The sequence below is a fragment of the Anomalospiza imberbis genome, chromosome 7, assembly GCF_031753505.1.
Source record: "Anomalospiza imberbis isolate Cuckoo-Finch-1a 21T00152 chromosome 7, ASM3175350v1, whole genome shotgun sequence".
NCBI classification, from domain to species: Eukaryota; Metazoa; Chordata; class Aves; order Passeriformes; family Viduidae; genus Anomalospiza; species Anomalospiza imberbis.
In genome coordinates this window covers 414570-438966 of record NC_089687.1, presented here as the reverse complement: position 1 = coordinate 438966, position 24397 = coordinate 414570, and the positions used below count along the sequence as shown (strand labels likewise).

Genomic DNA, 24397 nt, shown 5'->3' with positions numbered 1-24397 from the left:
AAGGATACCAGAGGAGAGTTTCACTGTACCATACATGTTCACAATACTCAGTTATTATTTTCTGTATTCAGCACATGAAATTAGTTTAGATTATCCCTACTCTCTCCCATGTTTGTCTAATCCTTGCCTTTACATTAGGGCAAAAGAAAAATAATTTCCTTTAAAAAAATCATAATTGTGATAAAAAATGACATAATTGCAACAAACACCCCCACACACACACACACACACAAAAACCCCAACAAAACAAAACAAAACAAAGGAACATTAGTAAAAGCCAGAAAAGCAATGCATGCAAAATATGCATAATATGTGACTGTGATTCTGTTGGCTGGACTTATGCCATGGCTTTTCCCGGAAGAAGAGTTGAAATCATACAGGATAAAATGTTCTTAACAGAGCAGAGGTAGAGTGAAGTGTAAGTAACAAAAATTAGACATTAACCAGGTGATTCAAATACCACATATTTCATTTTTAAGCCACATTTGAACATTAAAATCCTCTGTGCTAGAGAGCAGTTCTAGTCTCACAGCCCCAGATCACTTTGTGCGCCAGGCAGGGGAGTCCACATCCTCAAGAGGAGAGGTTCCCAAACCAGGGCTGTCCGTGTGGTGAGAGGTTAACAGTGAGGATCTGGACTCTGGCTGTGGTGAGACAGGACAGAGCAGAGCCTGACCTGCGTTTCCTGCTCGGGGCAGTCCCAGCCTGGCACTGCCAAGGGACAGCTCTGCAGGGAGCATCTCCTGCTTCTGCTGCTCTGCTGGGCCAAAGGGACCACCTGATGCTGAACTGCCAGCGTTCCTACGACTGAGGTGTGCCAAGAAAGCCTGCTGCATTCATTGGGATTTCATCTCCAGAGGCAGGATCATGCAGGTCTGGAGAACAAAAATCCTCCCAAACAATTCTGCTTCACTACAGCAACAATCTGGGACCACAGACTGCACAAAAAAAATTAACATGCCCTTGACTGCATTCTTCCATTCCTATGAGCTCAAAATCTGAAGGGCATATTTTACTGTGTCAACAGTAAACATTTTATTTAAATATTTTTTAAAAATCCTGGTAGTTAAACTAATATTGAAAATACACTGAAACCTGGCTCTCCCATTGCCTGTTCCACAAAACAGCTTTCATTTTAGCAGTACAAGCAGTGCCAACATTAGGTTCTGAAAGTTTTTAATTACAAATGGTATTTCAAGTACATTTCACAGTTCATGTATTATTAGAGGAGTTTTTGCCAAGTGAATTATTAAATTGCTGTGCTGAACAGAATGCATACACACCTTTTTTCAGTTTATTATTTCAATATTGCATATTACAATAATGTAAAGTGCACTACAAACTAATTAAAGTAATAAATTAGTTCTTTCACTGTAACATCTGAATAGCAATAATGTATTTACCATTCACCTCATGTTACTGATACAACTCTTTTAAAGCCAAAAAAATGCACAATACCACAGCACCATGTGGGGTTTTCTCTTCAAGCAGCAATGCCTTTTTATAAGCAGAGCTTGAAGCTGCCTGTGGTGGCACAAGAGGTGGCATCGAGCTCCCCAGCTGGGTACACAGGAGCACAGGGCAGCTGGCTGCAGTGAGGAGGCAGAGGTTGAGCAGGGGCAGCCTCAGCTTTGGAAACAGAGGAAAACGTGCACAAGGACCCAAAAGGATGTAAAATCCTGGGAGGAATGGTGTCAGAAATGACTACCCAGAGCTCAGATCACTCTGTGCCACACAGACATACTCAGCTTGTAGAATCCAAGTTCTGAGCAAAAGTTCCCGAAAATTGTGTGATAAAGCTAGTGCTGTTTGTCATAACTGAAGGCATAAAAGGAAAATCCTCTGAGATCCCACTCTGATGTTTTCTAGCTCACTTTTTCAACCATATAAAATGACACAATCTGAATACTCTTCTAGTATCTCACAGAGTTTTATTAATCTCTGAATCACTTTCTTTCACTCATCTTTCCTTATTTATACTATGGTTTGCAATTTTCATTTTCTTCTTCAAATTGTTCACAACTGATTCTAAGAATCCCTGGAAAAAAAATTTAGGGGGTCTCTTCAAGAAAAATAACTTCACAAGTGAAGATTCTACCTGGTAGAAAAAAAACCACAAAAAAAAAGAACAACAAAATTTGGCTAGCCATAGAAGCCCACAGCAGAACAGAGCCAGCCTGTTCATGGTGGGATCACAGGAACACAACAGCTGCAGGTCAGGGCTGCATGGTCACAAACAGCAAAATGGGATTATGAGACGACTAGAAATTCAAATACTATTTAAAGGAATTCAGTATTTTAAAAAATCCCATGCATAAAGAAAGGAAACACACAATGTGTCTCCCCACATCTGTGCCCCAGTTCCCACAGGTTGTTGTACAAAGCAGGCGGGAGATCCCAGTGAGCCAGAGGCACAGAGCACCATTCCGTGCTTCCCAGTGGGGCCAGCACAGGCTGCCTGAGCTCAGTGCTAGGCTGTGCACGCCACGTGCACCAAAAACCAGTACAAGGCCCAGGAGCACTGCTGTTGGGTGGCAAAGCTCCACATCGGGCCACTGAGGCTGCCCTCGGACCACAGGACAAGTCCAGCAGCTTTTGGGCCAGTCCAGGCAGAGCCCAAGCAGCCACTGGAAATAAGCTCTGGGAAGGATGAGCAGTGTGCTGTACGAGACCAGCACCAGCTGCCTTCCACAGCTCTGCTCAGCCATCTCAGACTCTCCCACAGCTGCTCACATTGTGCTCAGGAGAGAGAGAAAGCTGGGAGCCAGGACGGTCCAAAAGCACACTGAGCACATGAACACTGTGCATGTTCAGGTAACCACAGTGATCCACTGCCCGAAGCAGCTCCAGTCCTCTCCTCTCCTTCCCAGCCTCCCTGCGTCATCACCACCTCCCCTGCTCAGGGTCTTGCTGAATATAGAATTGAGAGTTATCTCATTTATGGCAAGCCAGAGATACCTCTTGGTTCTTCCAGATGGAAGCCACAAGGCACAGAGAGGGGAAAATGCCTCTCAACTGCAAATTTGGATTTAAACCACGTCAACTATGACATTTTTTCCTTCACATTTTTAAAATAAGGGCTGCAGCCAGAGAATAAGTCGGTGACCAAAGGAATTCTGTTTCTAGAGAAAAGGCCATTTTAGAGCTATGCATTTCCAGCGTGTTCTGAAAAAGAGAAAAAAGCAAAGCAGATGTAAAAGGTGATTAAATCAAAGAAGTTACATGCTGAAGAAATAGCAGGATTGCAACATCAGCCCTTCAGTAAGGATATTGCTCTCAGTCCAGCCCCTAATGGACACATCATCAAACAAGCAAGATTATTTTGTTTAGATTTGGCAAACCTTTTATTTCCCTATGCAAGGCCATTGCTTTCTATCTCCTCTAGAACTGCTCAAACTGAGATCACTACAAGATTAACACGGAAAACTCGTTAAAAGCTGACTTTCAATGCCAGCAGTGCAGCCTCTTTACTTGCAAAGTAGCTCAGCCATTCACACTTCAGACAGAAGCAGTGAATGCTGATCTGCGTCTCTTGCCGGAGCAACTCCCTGCCATTCTGACGTGCACAATAAAAGACAATATTTTTAAGAAAATGGGAGGGAAACAGAGAAGAAAAAAAGTTAAAGACCCAGTCTCCCATAGAAAAGTAAGGATTTCTCTTCTATTTCTCTCAAGAGTAATAGAAGTTAAACACATAAATCCTGCTTGGGTTAATGGGATAATAAATCCCTTGGATTTAAATATTCTACAAATTAAACACGACTACAGAAGTCTGTGTTACAAATCTAACGGGTTTTTTAAAGTCACTAAGTGTATGGAAATGTCTATCCAACAACTACTAAAAAGTAGTGCACTTCTTCCCCCAAAAAAGTGTTTTTTTCAAACGTACTTGCATTCACCCACAATTCCTCAATACAACCTCCAGTTCACCCGCTCAAACTCTTCCCTGTGTGCCAGGACCAGGAAGGGGGTAAGGGATGGGTGTTGTAGCCATTCCCATCTGCAGGACAGAGCTGCTGCAGCTGGTCCTGGGCAAAGTGTGACCCTGCCAGGACCTGCCCAGGTGCAGGAGCCCCAGCAGCTGCGCACACGCAGCTCCCCAGCACTGGGGAGGGTCTGTGCTGCACAGGGGCACCCCACAGATTTCACAGCTCCAGGGAGGACTTGCTTGCCAAGACTTCAGAAGTCACAAGCAAATTGTGCCCCAACAAAGCCGACATTGCCAAGGAAACTGGGAGGTATGGGAGACCTGCTGCTGATGTGTAATTGTAGTAACTGATAATAATAAAAAAACACTTGCACTATTCAAAGCCACCACACACTGAAACATAAAATATTAACAGTGTTATTTCTGGAAATACAATAAGAATAGGAAGTGTATGCATGTATTCCTAAATGGAAAGCTAATGAGATGGGTGCCTCAGGATGTGAATACTAGAGCTTATAAAAGGGAAAAAATTAAAGTGTATATTGAGAACAGTTCCCTGGAGTCTGAAATATTATGGGGCAGGAGGAGTTCATCCAAACAATGTGAAAAAGTCATCACTTTTTAAATATAGAGAGTGCTTTTTTATAAGCATGGTACATATAATTTTTCTTTTCTCAGGTGTCAGAAACCCCTGAACTGCCACAAAGGTTTTAAAAAGCAAATATGTCAGGGACTGCAGAAGGAGGCGGGAGAAGTTCAGATTTGCACGGGGGCCCATATCATCTGTCCCCATCAAGCAAGAAGCACTGCTGTTCACGTTCTGTTCAGATGCTGATGGCAGGGGCCCAGAGATGTCCTGCTGTCTGTGCTTCTGTGGTCCAACGCTTAAAACTCTGGGGTCCATTGTACTCACAGCATTCAAACCCCACGCCAAGTCCGAGCAGAAAATACAAACTGCCCACGAAGGGGCTGTCTCCAACAGCTGCCCAGCAGGGAGAGGGGTGCTCCTCTCCTGACACCACACAGTCGGAGGTGAAGCTCTGACATCAGCAGGTACTGACACCCACCTTGTCAGCAACAAACTCGTGTGGTATCAACAGGTGGTGCTCTGAAGTCTCCAGTAACTTTCAGCTCTGAAAATCTGCCCCTTCCTCTCTAAACTGGGGATTCCTCAACCCTGAAAACTTCTGAACAGCACCTGGAATCACATCCCGACTCCACAGGGTCTTGAATGACAATAAATGGTAAAAGCTAACAATTTCTGCATCTGACTGGCCTACACAAGACCTACAAGAAGAATTAGAGCAGCATTAGAGCATTTGGCAATAGGATAATTAAAAAATAATACATTTACAAATTTGCTAATCTCAGACGATAATCTCGTTCTGGCTGTGGTTAGGAAAACAATGGAGGTTCACATCTCTAATATATTTTTGATGGGTACTCTTGAGCATCTCGTGCTCCACAGGCTACCTCTAAGAGGTTAAAAAAATAAAAACCAGAAAAGTGGTTAAAAGTAACTGTCTTGATCATTAACAGAATACTGTCTTCAGTTATATAAGTGCTTAAATCTGAAAAAGGAATATGAAAGAAAAGCACTTGAGCACAGCCCTCAGTCATGACCTGAGGAGGAACACCACGTACCAATTTCAGTGAGGGCTGGGATCAGCACTGGGAAAACTTGGGATCTAGAACAGGAGCAGTGCCAGTTCCCTGGGGCTGACAGCACATCACAGCGGCTTTGCTCAAGGCAGTGTGTGAACAGTTTATTTCTCACAGCTTGTCCTTGTAGTTCCTCTCTTTCCTCATCCAGCATTATTGGGAACATATTTCTGTTCTTGACAATGGGAATGTCAACATTTTATTAACATGTGCAATTATTATATAGGCTTAAATATTCACACATGCATAACCTGAAGTAGGCTGCACTTCTATTTACAACTACTTATCTAACTGCTTCCTTTGGATACAGAATTCTCTCTTCTAGACCCATCTGCCATCATATGGATGAGAGCTCCTTTGATCCTTTACAACTGCAAAATTTTGGTGCAGCTTTGTTTGCCTGAGGTGCCACTTTCCTCCCTGAAGATCATTCTAAGAAAAGAAGCAGGAGCTGTCTGCTTGTCTAGTTATCCATCCTCAAGCAACTTGAGGTGCCAGTGGACAATTTCAGCTAGATTTGAGAGAGAAGTGCTCATCTCAAACATACTGCAGACCTCACCGGCAGACGGGTAGCTGAGCAGGTGACATCTCAGGCTGAGGCCCTGTGTGCTCCTCTGAGGAGCTGAGGTTCTGGGGTGCCGTGGGTTGTTTCAGTGGATCTCAGAGCACTCAAATCAGCCCATGGTCTCTTCCCATGCAGTACCCTGCAGCCCCTGTTCCCAAAAGCCTGCAATTCAAGCCCAGTGGATCAGGCACAAAGCTGTGAGCGTGTCCTTTGAGGAATCCAAAAGGACACGCTCGGTGCTTTGGCAAACCGTCCCCAGCAGCTTCCCGGGAGCACAGGGCTCTATGGGCACCCAGTCCTGCCCAGGGCAGCTACGGACAAATATCAAACACAGAGGGAGCAGATTTCAACAGCAGATAGATCAGAAATAACATCATCATGTGATGGAACACAGGTACAGGAAACAGGGGGGAAAGACGGGTGGAAGGGCAAGCAAGGCAAATGTGCAGAGACAACCTCCGCAAGTGCTTCACATGCACCGTGCACGAGCTTGCTCTGACCCAAAACACACAATATGTCAGAGCTGTGCTGACCTCAGACCATTAAATTCAGGTTTATTAGGTCTGGATTGAAAACTTATTACTGAGTCAGAGCTGGCTCTGATGAATGTTAGAGTCTTAGACACTTGCTCACACACATTTTGGAGAAATACTGTAGTATCCTACAGCTCTTCAGTTCACCACAAACATGAGTAGCTACATTTAAAATTTAGGTTATTATAACTTCCTTGTATTTTTTAAGTCCAACAAATGAATGGGTCAACTCAGTGGTGAACAGACAACACTTCTGAAAAAGAAAACAGTTCTTTTAAGTAGCTTCCTATTCAAGTATTTATTCTTCTAAAATCTTTCCTTCAAAATGATCAGATTATAGTCAAAGCACTGGATCTGATACCTCTGTGGATATTTTTTAACATTCAGTTGTAATACTTCAGTGTTGATCTCCTCTGATAGTCAGCATTTAAACCAGTGACTTGACTATATGCTGAATAGGGAATTTTTTTTTTCCCCAAGTTTACTATCACATCCTTTTTTACAATACAGGAAAGGAGAAGGAAAGCAGCCTGCAAGATGCTTTATACAATTTACAATATCCCTGTTAATTCTGCCTAATGCTTTTCTTTTTGAAATTAATTTATCTTAGTCTCTACCAGGATAAGAAATGCAAGAGCTGCTCTCCCAAAATTCACAATGAGTTGTAAGAGATTTTAGCATTGGAGTGGGGATTAATCCTGGAGCACAAAACGAGGGAGAGAAGAGATTTAAAGGCAAGCAGGCACAGAGCTTTGTGCTGAGGGAGAAAAAGCCCCCCCCTAAGCAGCACACACAGGGGACCCAACTCCCTAATGTCTGCTGCTGTAGGTCTTCCCTCTAGTCTTCTTTTAAAATCATTTTCTATGAAGATGGAAAATACCAGATTACAAATATTTTAAGATAGAATCAATAGAAAAATGTTTGGGATGCATGCAGACACCTCAAGTGAATTTGTGATGTAGTACAGCAAGTGCTTCAAACCCCAGCTGTGAGGCAGCACCTCCTAATCCTCTGAAAAGATCACTCCTCACTTTGTGCCTTACCTGCCCTGCAACGTGGAAAAATTTGCTTCTCTGTGTTGTTTAGGAAAAGGAATTTTACAGAGACTGAATTTGTTTCACACAGTGTCTGCTCCAGAACCCTGGGGGGATCAGATTCCCACAGCTCAAAGCACACCAGATCTGAGTGACTCTTGATTACTCAAAGTGTGACCCCTCACGGTTTGTGTTGTTTGCTTTCCCATGGCAAACAGGGATGTTAAAGACAGGACCAGGTACATTTACTCTTTAAGAATGTACAGTGTAACCTCCCCAGCATTATCCATTTCACATTCTATTTCCTTCTGATGGCTACCATAAGGCCCTCGTGATTTATTTCACCTGAGCTTCTTCAGTTGTTCCAAAGTTCTTCCTTAGGGACTCTGATTCCTGTTAAGGACACACACTCATCTTCCATAAGATGGAACATGGAATAAAAATTTGAAAGTCCTTTCCCCAAGTAAAAACTGCTATAAATATGAATTTAACTTCTCTGCTTTATTTTTTCATTATCCCTCCCTGTCAGTCACGAGGCCCAGAGTCTCACCAGTGGCATGGATGCTTCTAGTGCATTTGAAACAGCTTTAAATCATGTATTCTTTAGTCAGTCTGCTGCCCCTTTGGTTTGTTGTTGCCAGATGAAGAGAACTGTATAAAGCTGGGTGATATCATGTGGTTATTGCAGTAACTAAACCAGGCACAACCTGTCAGATATTACATCACTTCATTTAACAGATGGGGTCAACATAAAAGCTGTGGCTCTCTGAATCCTGCTGCTGTAATGAAGGAGATCTCTGTCCCTCTCAGTCAGATACAACCTCCTCACAATCATACCCAGGGTTTACTTACAGGAAAATCAATATGGCAACTACACTGCCCCTCTGGAAGGGGAGACAAGTAAGATTTCCTGATGCAAAACTTCCTGAAACGCAAAATGTTAAGTCAATCAATGGCCAAAAAGAAAAGCTGGAAGAACAGCCCTAATCCCTGATTTCCAGTTCCACGCTCTTTCCCTCAGAGAGACTCACTCTTTACCCATCTTATGGATCTCTCTCAGGATGGGTTCTACCTGTGTGAATTGGTACTGGACTGAGTTCCCTTTTACCTGCCAGCAGCTGCTTTCCATGTCCAACACTCTGCAGTTGTAAAGTTCAGAAGCGCAGAAAGACAAGTCATGAGTTTTCAAATGCATATCCCCATCAAACCAGAACAGAATCCATGGATGCACTGAGAATCATTTCTCTGAAAAGGAGTGAGCTCTGCGCCCAAGCTCAGCTTCCGCCCTCCAGCCCTTTCAGCTGATCAAAACAAGGTCACAATGATATCCTCCTTTAATGAAAGAAATGTTCCTTTTTCATTCCTCTTTTCTGGGAAACGGGTGAGTTGGTTTTGTTCAAATGTTCAGCATTTTAACGAAGATCCCTTTGAAGTCACCCTTGAAAAGTGTAGGCCTAAGAGGTTTAAGTTTCAAACAGTTTCTGGAAACAGGAGGTCAGAATCTAAAAATCTTTCAGACAACGTTCAGTGCATCTGTGATAATCTTACATGGAGACAACAAAGTACTCCAAAACCAGCCTGTTACTTCTTGCGCGGAAGAAAAGTAAAAGAAACAAAGGGGGAAAAGTGCTTAAATTCACAGTTCTGGAATAATTGGCCCTTCCATCTCTGGTTGTGCAGGTAAGAAACACACAGGCATTCCAGAAAGGAAGGCCTAGGTAAAAAATCACCAAACATCCCCTCAGCTCCAGAGAACCACTCCTTCCTGCCCCTGGCTCAAGGGAAGGCTGACACAGGAGTCAGAGCAGGGTGCTCCCCACTTAGTCATGCCCAGACAGTTTCTAACCCTAAAGTGTTTAGATTCAAACCTTCCTTCGCCAGACAGGCTTTTGTATTATTGCTAACTAAAAACTAGCATCAACATCAAAATCCTGCCTCACAGAACAGGTTTTACCATGCTTTCCTTCTCGTAGGAAACCTAAATCAAGTGTTTAGTATTTCACTGAAAAGTGAGGGCACAGCAGAGAGAATATTGGTAAAGTGAGAATAACACATCATGCATGCTCTCAGATGTTCATTTCTGTGCAAGTCAAAAATCACAGAGAGCAGTTTAAACAAATCTTAACATGCCTCTCATGCCCAGAAATGGGATTCCTCCTACAAACACCTTAGGCATGAACATCACAACATCTTCCTCTTGTGTCCAGCCTCCTCCCACTTTATTCATTAACCAAAACCACACAGGTATTTTTATCTTTTTTCACCTCTTACCACAGTAAATCAGAATATTGTGAACCTTCTATAACAAGGCCAAACAAGTTATGGCATCCATTGTTTCACGTCTTAAAAAGCATTCTTAAAAAACAGAAGGACAGACAGATATCCATTATTTATCTGAAAACAGACTAGAGCTAATGTAAAAACCTCCATTTTGAATGCATCTGTTAGATACAGATTTGGTGATGGATTTATATCGGAACATACCTTTGCTTTCAGATCAGCACACATCTCCAGTTGCTTTTGCCTGGAATCAGCCAGCACCACTTCTGCCTCACGAGCAGCAGCAGCTTCAGCAGCAGCGGCCACGGCCCTGAGGACAAAGGCTTTCCTAACCTGAGCCCAGGTTAACAGCAAGACTCTGCGCCGATTCCTGATGGAGTGGGAATGATCCCAAGCCTTCTCATGAACCACCTGAAAGAGGAAGGCCTTTCAGAAAGGCTTAAAAGCTATTTGTTAATAAAACTGAAATTCTAGACATTTTTGGAAACCTAGCATGTAATTGATTTAGTTCATGTATCACCAACATGCCCATGGGACCTGCAGCGCAGGCCCAGGGCACTCTGCCAGGTGCCAGGGATGTCACCATATCCTGGTGTCCTGGGCAGTGACACCCTCCAGCACCATAGCATCCTCCTGGCCCACTGCTCTCTGTTCAGCTGCACTTTTACAATGGGAATAAATGAAATGCAATGGTCCCTCCCTGCCCTGAAGGACATAAGATTTAAGTAGGTCCTTCAATATGTCTCCAGAGATATTGAGCACTTCCAGCAAGATGAGGATTTTCCTAGCAAATTCTGATCTGCAGAGAAACAGGACACCAATAACAGCAATTGTACAAAAGCAGTACGGGGGGAATCAGCTTCACTTCTTTCCTAGCAGGAAATTTGGAAATAAAATCTTAGTCCACCAAGCATCACGGTGCCACCAGTGTCACCACCTAGCAAAAACAGGGAGTGTTTAATCCAAAATCCACTTGCTTTGGCATAATTCAGTGAGGTTCATAAGGATATTCAAGGTTCAAGACCTTGATGGAAGCAGTATCAGGTAAGGCTGCATAGAATGAGGCAGCAGAATCTTGAACCTTGTATCCCCAAAATGTATAGGGATGAATGAGATGGCTGGCTGCTCTCAGGTGTCAAGGCGACCATTCCAGATGCTAATTCCAGGCCTCTGGCAGGGAGCAGGGGATGCTGACTCACCTGGTGCCTGGCTCACAGATATTCCTATCAGCTCCTGGCTGAAGCTGCACCTCGAGCTTCCCCACGGCCAAACCACAGCACTCAGCCTCAGCAGCTCCCACTGCCAGGGCTGCTGCCCCAGACTCTCAGGCTCCTGAAGCCAAGACACTCCTGAGCAAGGCAGGGGCTGGAGTTTGCTCCTCCAAACACAGAGCTCTCCAAGGATCTGCTCTGGGATCAGGCCCTGAGTGCCTGACCCCTGAGCACTCTGCACAGGGGGCAGGAGGCAAGGAAGGCTCGAGGCTGCTGTTCCAATGTGACACAAACATGTTCTAAGAACAGATTCTTGGCAGTGTTTTAACATTTCCATAGTCATCGTGCTAATACACATACCAAGACACATCAGCTCGATGCAGAATTGGGGTTTTTAAAGTTAGTGTTTTTAAATTTTAAATGAACCTTCCAAGGTGTAGGGAGACCCAGTAATAGTGGCTGTGCTTGAGACATACCTGCACTGTCCAAAGCACGTGGCTATTCAGCCCTATTCAGGCCAGGGCAAAATTTCTGAAATCCACAAGGACTTTATTTTTAGTGAAACTCTGGCTAATTAGCAGTATCATTTCACTGTCATTCCTTTGCACTAGACACTCCTCAAACACAGGGAAGTAGATGGTCTAAAAATACAGACAGAGATAAGAAAAGCCTCCTACTTTCCTTATGACATCCTGAAATGTTCTGGCCTTGAAATGGGTTTCTCAATTAGCTGCTATGTGCTTATTCACCGTGGAGTGCAAGAGGAATCAGCAATCAATTTGAAAGCATTATGTATATAAAAATAGCCTCTCCCTTAGAGTGGGAGATAACTTTCTACTCTTCATGCTATACATGTGCCACAGAACAATTAAAATAATTATTCCAAGACAGTGCAACAAGGCTGTACATTCTCAGGAAAAATAAAAACACCAAGAGAAGCAGAGTGGCATAACAGAGCCATAAAATTGTACAGCAGAAGCAATGTTAACAAATTATTTTTGTGAATTTGGCTATAAGACTATGTGGAACTAAAAAATCTGCCCAGAAGTTGTTTTGAAGAGATGATAGGTTTTAAAATTCCTGCATTTTAAAAACAGGGATGTTTCTTCTTTACTGTGCAGAATAAAATTTATAATTAAGAAATTTTAAAATGAAAAAACTTCAGTAAACATCCATTCTTTAATACAACTGTTCACTACATAGTTTAAGAATCCGTATATTTGAATGAGTAGGTAAACCAGCACTGACCAGCTCCTGCCTGGATTTGTGGGGAAGGTACCTCTGCAGCACATCCAGGTACAAAGTCCTTCTCCTCTGGAGATCACTTGGGTACTGATTGATAACTGTCTGGAAAACCCACTGATCTTCTTCCTTCCAGTCACTGTTCCTATAGGAATACAAAACAATCCATCCCAGTATAACTTAACCATTGAAAAGGAGGAGTTTGGTTCTGGACAGCCCAGCCTCGAGTGGGCTCACAGTCCGTGATGCTGTGCACTAGATGTTGGGATAGAGGTGACAAAATCAGATTAATGAAATAAAGCAAACATACATTGCTTTGCTGCTATGACACTTACCATGTCATCATTTGAGTGAGTTGTTCTGTTTCAAATCTGGCTTTTTATTGGGGAATGTCACAGTGTTTCTCAAACATGCCACATAATTGGATAATCAGTGACCCCACAGGGAAAATACAGCGTGAAAAGAACAAAATGATCAGACTCTACCACTGAGCACTAAATAAATGATCAAAAGGGAATGAATGAAGCAACAATCCTTGCACACAGCTAAATGAGGATCTAGTTTACCAAACTCCTAACAGCCATAAACTCATCAGCAAGGCATAAGAGTTACCGTTTTTTACAGTAGGATCTGTAGTAATCAGCTTGCACGCATCTGTCTCAGAAAATGAGAGCAGCAAGAAGTAACATCCATCTGAAAGAATACCACAGGCTGGGATGCAGATTTTTAGCCTCAAACTGAGCTCTTGGCTCTGAAGGGATTAATGTCGGGCTGTCATTGTCAGCATTAACATCCAAGCAGCAACACTGAGTCAGACCAAAAGGTCTCTCTAGCCCAGTGACCTGGTTTCAGAAGTGACTAAGAGCCCAGGGATAATTAAAGAAGGCAATCATGACACTCTACCCACCCCCCAAATTCCTGCTGCCTCCAGCTGCTGCGGTTCCTGGACTCCCCAAGCCAGCAGCACTGCCTCAGTATTCCATAGCACTGCATCCAGTGAGGTGTTGGAACAGCCTTATCCTTAGGCAGGCAGAAAGAACAGGTGCTTCAAAAAGGGGATTTTTGTGAGAAACTCACATGTAATTAACATTAAACTAGACCCTCTGATCTACCATTAAAGAAACCAATAATCCTGCTCTGTGAGTCCTGACACACCTCAGTGTGGTGACACCTGAGCATGCCACTTTAGTGACAGCAGTGAGACAGTCCTTAGAGCTGAGATCCTGTTTTGTAAGGTTTTACCTTGGGTATTTCTGTCCCTGCGGGTTGGTGAACAAACAGAGGTCTGCTGCCTACAAAGAGGAGTGAGGCAGGGTGAGACACCCCTTGGTCAGGGCGTTAGCCCAGGAACTCGAGAGCAGGGAGCAGCAGAGACGCTGCAGCCCACGGCCAGTCCGGCCGGCTCCTCTGCAGCTCCTCTGCAGCTGCACCCGCTCTGCCCCTCCACCCCTGCCAGCTCCCTCTGATCTACATTCCTCTAATGGCCAGCTAACCATGAGCCTCTGCACTGCCCAAAACAAGGAGAAACTCCTGTGGGAGATCCTTGGGGGAGCAATCAGCTGGAGAAAGAGCTACAAGTAGTTTATTGTAAGTAGGGACAAACCGACTGCCAAAGCCTCGGTTTGTCAGCTGTGCCAAAATTTGTCAGCTGTGCTGAGATTTTGTCAGCTGCTCATAGAAAAATAGTGGGGAAAAAAAAAAAAAACCACAAAAAACCAAAAAAACCCAAAACAGCATGACCCAGCCCAGCATATCCATAGCCACCAAACACATGGAGAATTTCAACATATCCTGCTTAGTGAATCTGAGATGTCACCTCATTTACACTTCTGTAAAATTCCAGAAAGAATACCTCATCTAAAACAAGTCTGAAAAGTGCCAACACATTTGACATTAATATTTAAGTTATTATCAAGTTTCTGGACTGTCAAGATATTGACAAACATTTGCCAGGCTGAATGCCTGACCCAAATTTTAAATGCAGAGCTGGGTTTTCTTGTATGCAGCATTGTACCAGAGCACAGCACAATCTTTATTTTGTTTCAGAGCTGAAACACGGCAATTGTCTTACACGCACAGCCCTGAGGCAGCTGCTTCCTTTGAACCAGATTCACCCAGCACTAATCCCGGCTTTACACACTCCGCGGAATACCAACAGCTCCAGGGGAAGCTCCCTCTCCCGCGGGAATCCCGCAGATCCCGCGCTGGAGCAGCGGGGAGCGACGGCGGGGACCAGCACCGCGGCCACGTCCATCTGCAGGCACACACAGTGCCACCGGGCCACCGGGCCAGAGGGCCACCGGGCCAGAGGGCCACCGGGCCAGAGGGACAGAGTGCCACCGGGACAGAGTGCCACTGGGTCACCGGGCCAGAGTGCCACCGGGCCACGGGGACAGAGTGCCACCGGGACAGAGTGCCACCGGGCCACGGGGACAGAGTGCCACCGGGCCACGGGGACAGAGTGCCACCGGGACAGAGTGCCACCACACACACAGAGTGCCACTGTGCCACCACATGAGGTGCCACGCCCTGCTGTTTCTGGGGGCACTGCCCCTTGTTGCACCAGAAACAGCCCAGTAAGGGCCTGGGAAGAGGAGCTGGATTCACCCGACTGTCCTACTCTCCCATTCCTCTGAAAGGATGCTGCAGAGGATGCAGTGCTGAGCCTGCAATACTCCATTCATCCTTCAGTGGTTTAAATAATTCAGACATCCTTCGAAATTGTGGAAAAAATGTAATAGCTCTTAGAGAAACATTCTAACACACATCAGTCCAAGCCCATAATCTGTAGGATAGCTCACGACCTAGGTATTTCCCAAACACAAAAATTTGTGTTTCGCCAACATCAAAAAAAAAATTAGATTATAAAATATTGTAATCCTGTATAAGGCTCGAAAACAAACCCAAGCTCTTCCTCCATTTCTTAAAGCAACAACTACTGCAATGTGCATTCTAGTGTGAAGGAAAATCACACAGAATAGACTAGAACAGAACATTACCTTATTCTAAAGTTTCTTTTTTGAACATTTTATGTCTATTTTCCAAATTCTCTGTTCCAGACAGTCTGAACTGTTAAAAAAGTGGGATGTGCAATGCCAGAGTAGTATTAACTGAAGGTTTCTTTCCTGTACAATCGACATATGATGACAGAGGAAGTGAAGTGGCCAAGTGACCCAGCTGAAGTGACCAAGTTATTGTGTTACCATAGAATCATGTGCTACCGAGCAACTTCTCAAATCACAAAAATAAGAAAAAAATGTATTGCAGGATGATGTGTGGTCTCCCTGGGTACAGAGCAATGGCTTCATTAATGCTGTATCAACCAGTAAGAGCACAGGGCATACACATCAAGGTCAAGGACCTGTCACTCCATTTCTGACAGCATTATCTGCGCCAGCTGGATCACAGTTAGCAGGATGAATTATAGAATACTTCAATCACAAGGCTGCATCTTTGCAGACTCGTAGGATATCTCCATGCAGATTAGCCAATATAAATGTAAGAAGCGAGTTGAGTTTTACAAACCCATACCTTGGAAGCAAGCAATGTTATAAGAGCAAAGTCTTTCTTTTTTTTAAATTGAAAACTCATTTTTAATCCTGTTGTGGATAAAATCATTGGAACATAAATGAGCAACACACTAAAGATTTGGAGACCAGAAGGCAAACAAAAGTCCCCAAGGTCTAGGTTTAAATCAAATGCCTGAGATAATGGCTGGTGGTTCGTTTATTATTTCCTTCCATTTCCAGTTCTCAGGACTGGCACACTGGCCTAAACTGGGTATACGGCCCTACAGCCCCAGCAGATTCCTGCCCCACCACCAGCATGTCCCCCAGCTGCATCCACTGTGTTTTTCCCATCTAGAGATCACACCCTCCTTCCTTCAAAGTGCCAACCGCACATGTGTTCAGGCTACAACTGGTTTTATTTCCACTGAAAAGATGACATTTTATCTTTAAGTCCCAATATTATTTAATTATTGGTACAAAATTAGCTAGCTCCAGACCTAAACTTGCACCTGGCCTATGATCAGTGAAAATACTACAGATTTTTCAACCATTTTCAGAAATTATGTTGTCTATATCCACATCTGTCTATTATTCAGTAGCATACATGCTGTGTGAGTAAAGAATATTAATTTATTAATTTTCATCAAAATTGTGTTGATCATAAACTTTGACACAATTTTCATTAAAACTGCTAGAAAGACTTTGTACATATTTAGTGATTTAGATTTGTCACAGATTTTCCCACCGAGGTTGTTAAAACTTCTGTAAGAGAAACTAACAAAATATCAGAGACAGCAGCAAAAGAACTGCTTAAATTTGCCATTTGTGGCTTCATAAATCAAAACTATTTGGTGGGATAAATCAAAACAATTTTCAATAAGTATCATGTTCTGAGAGCTAGGATGCTCCAGTAATAAGATATATGTTTCAGGTAACACAAGAAGAACATACAGAATATTTGTACAACCTGTACAAAAGATAAGTAGGTTATAATATCCCTTTCTATGGCAGCCAGCATCTTTAGCAGCAGGGACAGAACAAACACTGCACTGTATGTGAACACAGAAAACAGATTTGGAAGCAACATGTGACTGTTTTACCAAAGACATTCAGGGACCTTCCTGTTCTCCCCAGTTTCTCCTGCCCAGGCTTCAAACCATTCCTACCCCTTCTTAGTCTTTTGACAGCCTGGAGCCATCCAAAGGAATATCAGGAGATGGGGAAAACAAGTCAAAGGCCATGCAAAGTCTGCAACTCAGTATCTCCTGGACTCTAGACAGCCTCAACAGAAAGGCTAAGCTTTATATTATTAATATACAGGTTTATTACATTTCTAGATTATGAATACTGCTCTTTCAATAAACACTTTCATTTACAGAAAAATCTCTCCTTCTTTTGGTTATCTGAATCAGAACTATATACATCTTTTATATTTCTTTGTGATGACAATTACTGCAGTGATCCAAAATTTGTGAAAAGATTGGACCTTTTTATCTGCTTGGTAGATAAAAGCACTGGAGGTGTGTCGTGGACAAGGACTGTACTTTTCTGTCCTAATCTTGCTAGTGTAATTACCATACAGAAGGAGTAATTTCCATTCCTGCAAGAGCATGTGAAAAGGACATTTGATGCACCAAATGTCCTTAATCACCAATTTCAGCTGGTAACTCTTGCGAGGCCGGGCCTCACTCCCAGCTGTGAGAACTCCGACTGTCCAAGCCAGGGCTGGGCAGAGCCTCCAGTGCTTGCACAGAGCAGAGCCAGACCGAGCGGCACAGGCAGCCACAGCACCCACAGCTTCCAAACCACACCTCAGGCACACGGCTCACCCCTGCAGAGGACGTACACAGCCCTGGCAGTACCTAGACAAAGCTTCCAGCTGCTGATCCACCTCCTGAAGCTTCGCCCAGTAGCCACTGGCGAGCTCCTGGTACTCCTCGATCACCAAGGTCTTCAGGTCAGGGTAAGGGCACTCCAGAGACAGCAGTTCAGGAGGAACTTCAAGGAAAAGCCCGATTTTCTCTTCAGAAGAGTGCACTAATGCCTGCAATGAAGAAATGCTGCTCAGGACACTACTCTGCATCATATTTACCCCCTCAATGAACTTCTACTTGAACTTACAAGGAAAAGCTTACATTTTCTTTGTAGTCTTTGAGCTCTCTTTCCAAAGCCAGACTCTCAAGGATGAGACCTTCCAAAATTGCCTTCTGTTGCTTCTTCACAAATTTGATCTATTTTATGAAACATGTTACTCTTACTCTTCCTCTTGCTACAATATGAAAACTCTTATTTAGAAACAGAGTCAGATTTCCAGCCCTACACAGCTATGCTTTTACAGATTTTGGTGAGCAGATTTACACCATGATAAAAAAGGGGGTTTATGGCACACTCTGCATGTAAGTTTAGTCTCAAAGTTCAACAAAAAAAATAAATGAAAATGCTAAAAATATGGTGATAGTAAATTGTAAAAACAAAGTTAAAATACCAACCTGCTGTAACACCTCAGCTGAATTGATCTGGGGTTTCTGACAAGATTCTTTTGAGAGGTAACGTTGCATTTTAGACAGCTTGAGTTTCAAATCCTCCTTTAGCTGCCAGACAGGAACTAAAGCGTTTGTTTGGTAAGTATCCCACTCCTTGGACAATTTCTGCTCTGTAAGAACATAAAGCTTTCTCAAACACACACAAAATGTTGCACAGCACTGTGCTCTGTAAACCTAAACCTTTCAAGGAAGGGTTTAAAATACCCAAATAAACAATCAAAATAATGCTGACTACAAAAAAAACCTAAGAAACTAGTAAAAAATTCTTACCTAAGTCCCTCAAATCAAAAAAAAAGTTGTACTTATGGCTTTCTTCATCAAGAAAAGTCTTCATTTCTTCTTCTGCTTTTTGCCTGAAGGAAATGAACATGCATTTTACAGATTTAATTTCTTATTCATCACATTTGCAAGAATGATGAGCCTCAAATACTCCAATAATTACATAAAAAAGGGGATTCTTTGCCTGGGAAGGTATGAAGCGAAGGACTTGGACACAAAGATGGTAAAGAAGCCACAAATGCTCTTGTTGAGTACACAGGGTAATGGACAAGAGCACTTAATGTCTCCTGTCGTGTGACCTCAACACACAGCCTAGAGACAGACTCTAAAGGAACTAAACAGCATCTGAAAACTTTTGCTATCCTCACAAAGACACAGTCTTCAGATGCTGCAAATCAACTAACAGCTCCGAGAGCAACATTCCCTGGTCCCCCCGCCCTCAGGTGAGCTCTTCCTGTCACACAGCCCTCTCCGTGTGGATCAAAACCTTCATTCCCCACACAAAAATACCTTCAGATCAGCTATTACAATCTTATTTTCTCACGGTCCCTTGAATCAAGCACACCAGCCCAAAAACTCTGTCTGCTGGTGTCTTTAGTAATCACTCATTCAGATTCCTCAGTCCTTACCTGCTCTCACTCAGTTTTTTATACTCTTGCCACCACACCTGACGATGCTGTTTCAGCAGCATTTGCTCTTTGCTAATTTTTGAAACTTGCTCTGCTTTTTTAATCTGCAGGGAAAATTAAAGGTTGTGTTTTGAACATATTCAAGAGCTTTATCAAATGCCTTCACATGGAAACTTTTAAATACAGAATGATGAACCTAATAGCTTTTTAAAAACTGTGTTTTTCTAAAGAAAAATGGGGTCAAATGTAACCAATTTTCATTAAATAAGTTTGTGGCATTTCAAATCACAATTCATGAGAGCAGAAGGGGAAAAAAAAAAAATCAGTCCATTTTCTTCTTTCCTTTTCCATCCCTACGTCCCTGGAGGTAAAGTTGAGGAAAAGAATTCCAAAAATGTATTACTAAAAAAGAGGATTTTTACAAAATCTATCCTATTAGAGAGGCTCTCAAACTGAGTGCTTCACAAAAGAATTGCTTCACACTTTGGATAAAATAGGAATACCTGCTTTTGAAACAGATGGAGTTCCTGCTTAAACCAGGGGAAAGCCTGCCAGGGGAAGGCTGGAAGTGGAACCAGACGACTCTGGCCAGCCAACGACGAAGGAAAAAGGCTCAGAAGAATCTCAGCCTTGCAAAGTGGTTTCCTCTCACCCTCCTGCCACTGGGACTGTCCCTGGCCTCTTGGTGTATGCTGAGGACAAAGCTCCTTTCCCTCTTTCTTGGTGCTCCCCTGCCATCCCTCTCCTCCAGAAGAGCTGTCTGCAGCCCAGTGCTCCCACAGCTCCTGCACTGACCCTGTTTTCCCCTCTCACACAGATACATTGTCCTATGGCAAAATGGCAGCAAGGCAAGAAAAATACACGGGAAAGTCTTGTCTCAGTTCATAACAGGGAGAATAAAGATCTCACCCCACACCTAGCTCAGCAAAGGAATGACGTTTCGGGTCAAAACTGCTGGGACTCCACTTGGCTCAGGTGGGAACAACCTGCAACTTTCCTGCCCAGGGCAAGGCTGCACAAACGCACCATGACCCCTCCGTGTTCACACGCACAGGAGCACAGAGCAAACACACCCAGAGACACAAACGTGTCCCCAGCACGTCCTTACTCCTGCCCAGCTGGGCTGGGGACAGGAGCAGGAGAAGGGGCAGAATTGCTCTTTGCAGCACTCACACACAGACAAGGAAGGGCTTGAGAATTCTGCAATCACAGTCCCTCAGGCAACCACCAACAGAGCCAAAATCCTGCTTTAGATACAAGAAACACACAGCAGCTGAACCCGGGTCCAGCACCTCTGGGCGAGTATAGCTGGCTCCTGGCTGACCCCAGTGCTCGGCACCAAACCTGCCTGGGGGCTGTCACTGGGCTGAGAAGCTGCAAAAGGGGCTCTGGAGACACTGTGTGCCTGGGACTGGGACACGGGCGTTTGCAGGAGCTGCCTGTGGGCCTGTGCTGGAGTTTGAACACCCGTGTTCACGCTTTCAATAACTATGTCGCAATACTTCTGAATCGAAGACCACGTCTCACTTCTATTGCTTACATATTTTCACATTCTAAAAGTTACTTACAGCTTCTTCTATTTCATGAAACATGTTACTGTTACTGCTTTCTCTTGTTACAACATGAAAACTCATATGAAATCAGACTTAAGCAAACAGAATACAGTATTTAAAGCAATTTGGAAACAGTTATATCTTCAAACCAATTCTAAAACTAAGTGAAACAAATGTTGAAGTATTTTGTATGTAAAGTTTAACATGCTCTTGAAGTTATTTTATAGCAACAGCATTGCCATTTATGTATAACTGCTGCAATATTAACTTTTTTCCCTGTTGCACTGTCATTTTATTTCTTAAGTAGTCAGCAGCTGATTTGCCATTTGTTTCTTTGGTTCTACCTCAAAGGAAGAGTAATTCAGCTCCTCAAAATCTGAATGGCTTGAATCAACAACAAAAAGTAGTAGGTGGAACACATACTAGTTTCTCTGGAGCTTCCAACATATATATTTTACTACCTACTCAGTTGGAAAACACTTGAGAAGGTGAAAAAACAAAAAATAAAGATGAAAAAATAAAGCTTGAATGAATTCAGTAGAATTTGGTATTGCCAATCCATGAAGTAATAACTGCCAGAATGTTTGATATATGATACCTACATGCACTAAAGAAGCAATATTATGAAGGAAGTATGTAATGTTTTCTCTCATTCACCCTTCTCTAGGATTAAATAAGGCTCCTCTTGTCTTTACCCCTTGAGATGTTCTGCACCAATTTATACCTTTCTGAGAGCTCTACATTTACATTTTATGGCTATTAAACATTTTTAATCTTCTTTTTGAGATCTACCTCTGCTTGACTTTTGGAAATCCTCACTTCATATCTTTTTGTTTGACTTTTTTTTTTCTGGATCAGCCTCCCCTTCTCGTTTAATCCCACAAATTTTTCATTGCCCCCAGGATTATGTAATAAGTTTGGGTGAATTTCCTCAAGGCAGTAAAATACAAATTTTTCCTGTCTTTTGAGGAAGTAGAATCCACACATACTTTGCATCCCTGATCTGAAGTAAGTCCCCACATTGACATTAACACGTCCAAATCACAGTATAGCTATGATAAACTTTCATATTTGACCCTTCAAACTGAAAGAAATATGGTCACTGAATTTCAAAAGCATTCACGTTAGAAATAAAACAAAAATCATACCTTTAACTGAATTTGTGCAGAGGCCATTTTTGCCTCTGCAGCAAGGTCATACAGATGTTCGTAGTCAGCAGGTTTGTACTTCTGGCTGCAAAGAGCATTTCTGGCAGGAGCCACCAAATTATCTAGTTATCATATAAAACACATAAGGGCATTTCAAATTGTTGAGAAATAATTAGGCATAAAATGAAAGCTCTTTAGATAGAAATCAGAACCAGTGTTTTCAACGCTAGAAGTTTTCATATCAATATTGTTAGTTGGTGAATGACAATTTGAAACAAATATAAACCAGTAAAAATTATATAAGAAACAGTAACCAGCTGTCTGTTTACAAAAAGTTAATTTGACAAGTCTTTCATTTACATGTGAATTTAGTTATCAATTAATTTAAAAATGTATTTACAGGCATTGTAACAACTTCTAATACAGAAATATTTAAGTTTCAGTAAATGCATCCTTCTTGCACTGCTTGGAAAACTGCCTCAATGTTTATTGCAACCTATGGGTTGAGCAACAGGAGTGGTTCTTTTCCAGAAGGTATAAAATTGAGCTACAATTACAATTGTAAATGAAGTACCTGAACTTTTGCCCTAGCACTGTGAAGCCCTTGTGCACAGATACTCAGTCATTCCACATAAGCTGGGAGGCTTACAGGGATAAGGAATGGGCATTTCCTTACAACCCCTGCTTTAGTTTTCTGTAGTACTGAAATTGGCCATTATGTTTCTGTATTCCCTACTAAGGCCCGTGGCTGGAAGTGCGGTGCCTGACGTGGTTTTACAGGGGGTAAAAGGTAAAATAAATCCTGCAGACCATCCCACGATCCTCCTTCAAGCCTCCCCCAGAATTTTCATTTGCTGCATGCCTACACAAAGCCCGACAATGCGTCTCCAGACGATGCCTCACTGGGGAAGGGTTTTCCCAAGTCCTCCTGCCAGGCAGTGCCCTGGGATGGGCAGAGACTGGGCACTCAATGGATGGGAGTAGCCCTGGGGAGAGCAACCTGGGGATCCTGTGGGCAAAAATATTGGGCATGAACTGGCAAGCTGTCCCTGGAGACCAGCAAGCCAGCCTGGGCCTGGCCTGCAGGAGAGGAAGTGTGGAATTTAGTCAATAATTCATTTTATGAATGGTGCCAGGGGAGGTCCCCCTGCTCTGCACCTGGACCTGCAGAGATCAACACCCAGCTCCAGGACCCTGGCAGAGGGGGACAGAAACCTGGCCCAGAGACCATTGAAATGGGCTGGAACATTTCTCCTGTGAAGTCAGGCTGAGAGAGATGAAGCTGTTTGGCTTGAGGAGACTCCAGGGAAAGGCTATTGCAGCCTCTTGATGTGTAAAGGGGGCTTATATGGGAAAGGCTCTTTACCAGGGTCTGTAAGTGACAGCACGAGGGGCAACAGCTGCAGCCTGAAAGGAGGGTGGATACAGACAGGAACTAAAGAAGGAATTGTTCCCTGGGAGGGTGGGCAGGCCCTGACACAGGCTGCCCAGAGCAGCTGGGGCTCCCCTGGATCCCTGGCAGTGCCCAAGGCCAGGCTGGACATTGGGGCTGGGAGCACCTGGGACAGTGGGAGGTGTCCCTGCCATGGCAGGGGTAGCACCGGATGGGCTTTAGGGTCCCTCCCAACCCAACCCATAGCCAGGGTGCTATAACAGCTCCTATATGAGGCTGTTCTTTGCAGAGTGTTTCATAAACAGTCAAGAAAACAATTAAACATGATAGCATACATACCTCCACCACTAATCCTATCAGCTGAAAACAATGTTCCATGGTCCAGTTCACCCATTTTTATTTTTTAATGTATTTTTTAAACCTGTTGGGAAACAAATATATGTTTTGAGAATACCAACATTTTGGATGCAATCTAAAAACACTTTCAAAAATATCTCTTGTTTTTTGAGAAGAGGTACATCTCACTAAAAATGTCATTAGACAGAAATTCCTCCAGTTTCTCTTTCACTTTAGGAGAGATTTCATGTGCCTTATACCATTTAGCAGCCAAGAAAATAAAATACTATTTCCTTGATGAATCTGTAATGCTGTGACATAGCTCATCTATTCTTTGCTTTGTGCTTTTCAAAATATGAGTCCCCCGATCCAAATGTAAGATCAGGCCTTGAGGTGTTCTTTTTTTATAGAAATTAAGCCTGAAAAGATCACTCTTTCCTTCATCTGGAGACTGCCTAGGTCCCTTTAACCCCCTCTGTAGTAACACCTGTGAAACCAGGTCTGTTGTTTGGGCAGCAGTGGCTCGACTCTTGCTGAGCAGCATGTATCAAG

General features: G+C 43.3%; 1 protein-coding gene across 3 annotated transcripts in view; it reads right to left on the bottom strand.

Moving 5' to 3' along the window:
• The window catches only part of CCDC148 (coiled-coil domain containing 148), a 36423-nt gene extending 12512 nt beyond the window's left edge, over positions 1 to 23911 (bottom strand). For all 3 annotated transcript variants that reach the window (XM_068195070.1, XM_068195071.1, XM_068195072.1), the window contains exons 1-9: positions 23849 to 23911; positions 22117 to 22238; positions 19416 to 19519; positions 18778 to 18860; positions 18454 to 18617; positions 18100 to 18195; positions 17827 to 18008; positions 12462 to 12600; positions 10207 to 10413 (exon numbers count right to left, since the gene is read on the bottom strand). In XM_068195070.1, coding sequence (XP_068051171.1) covers positions 10207 to 10413; positions 12462 to 12600; positions 17827 to 18008; positions 18100 to 18195; positions 18454 to 18617; positions 18778 to 18860; positions 19416 to 19519; positions 22117 to 22238; positions 23849 to 23903 — 1152 coding nt within the window. In that variant the 5' untranslated portion in view covers positions 23904 to 23911. The remainder of the gene's footprint in view (positions 1 to 10206; positions 10414 to 12461; positions 12601 to 17826; positions 18009 to 18099; positions 18196 to 18453; positions 18618 to 18777; positions 18861 to 19415; positions 19520 to 22116; positions 22239 to 23848) is intronic.
• Between the last annotated feature and the right edge of the window lie 486 nt (positions 23912 to 24397).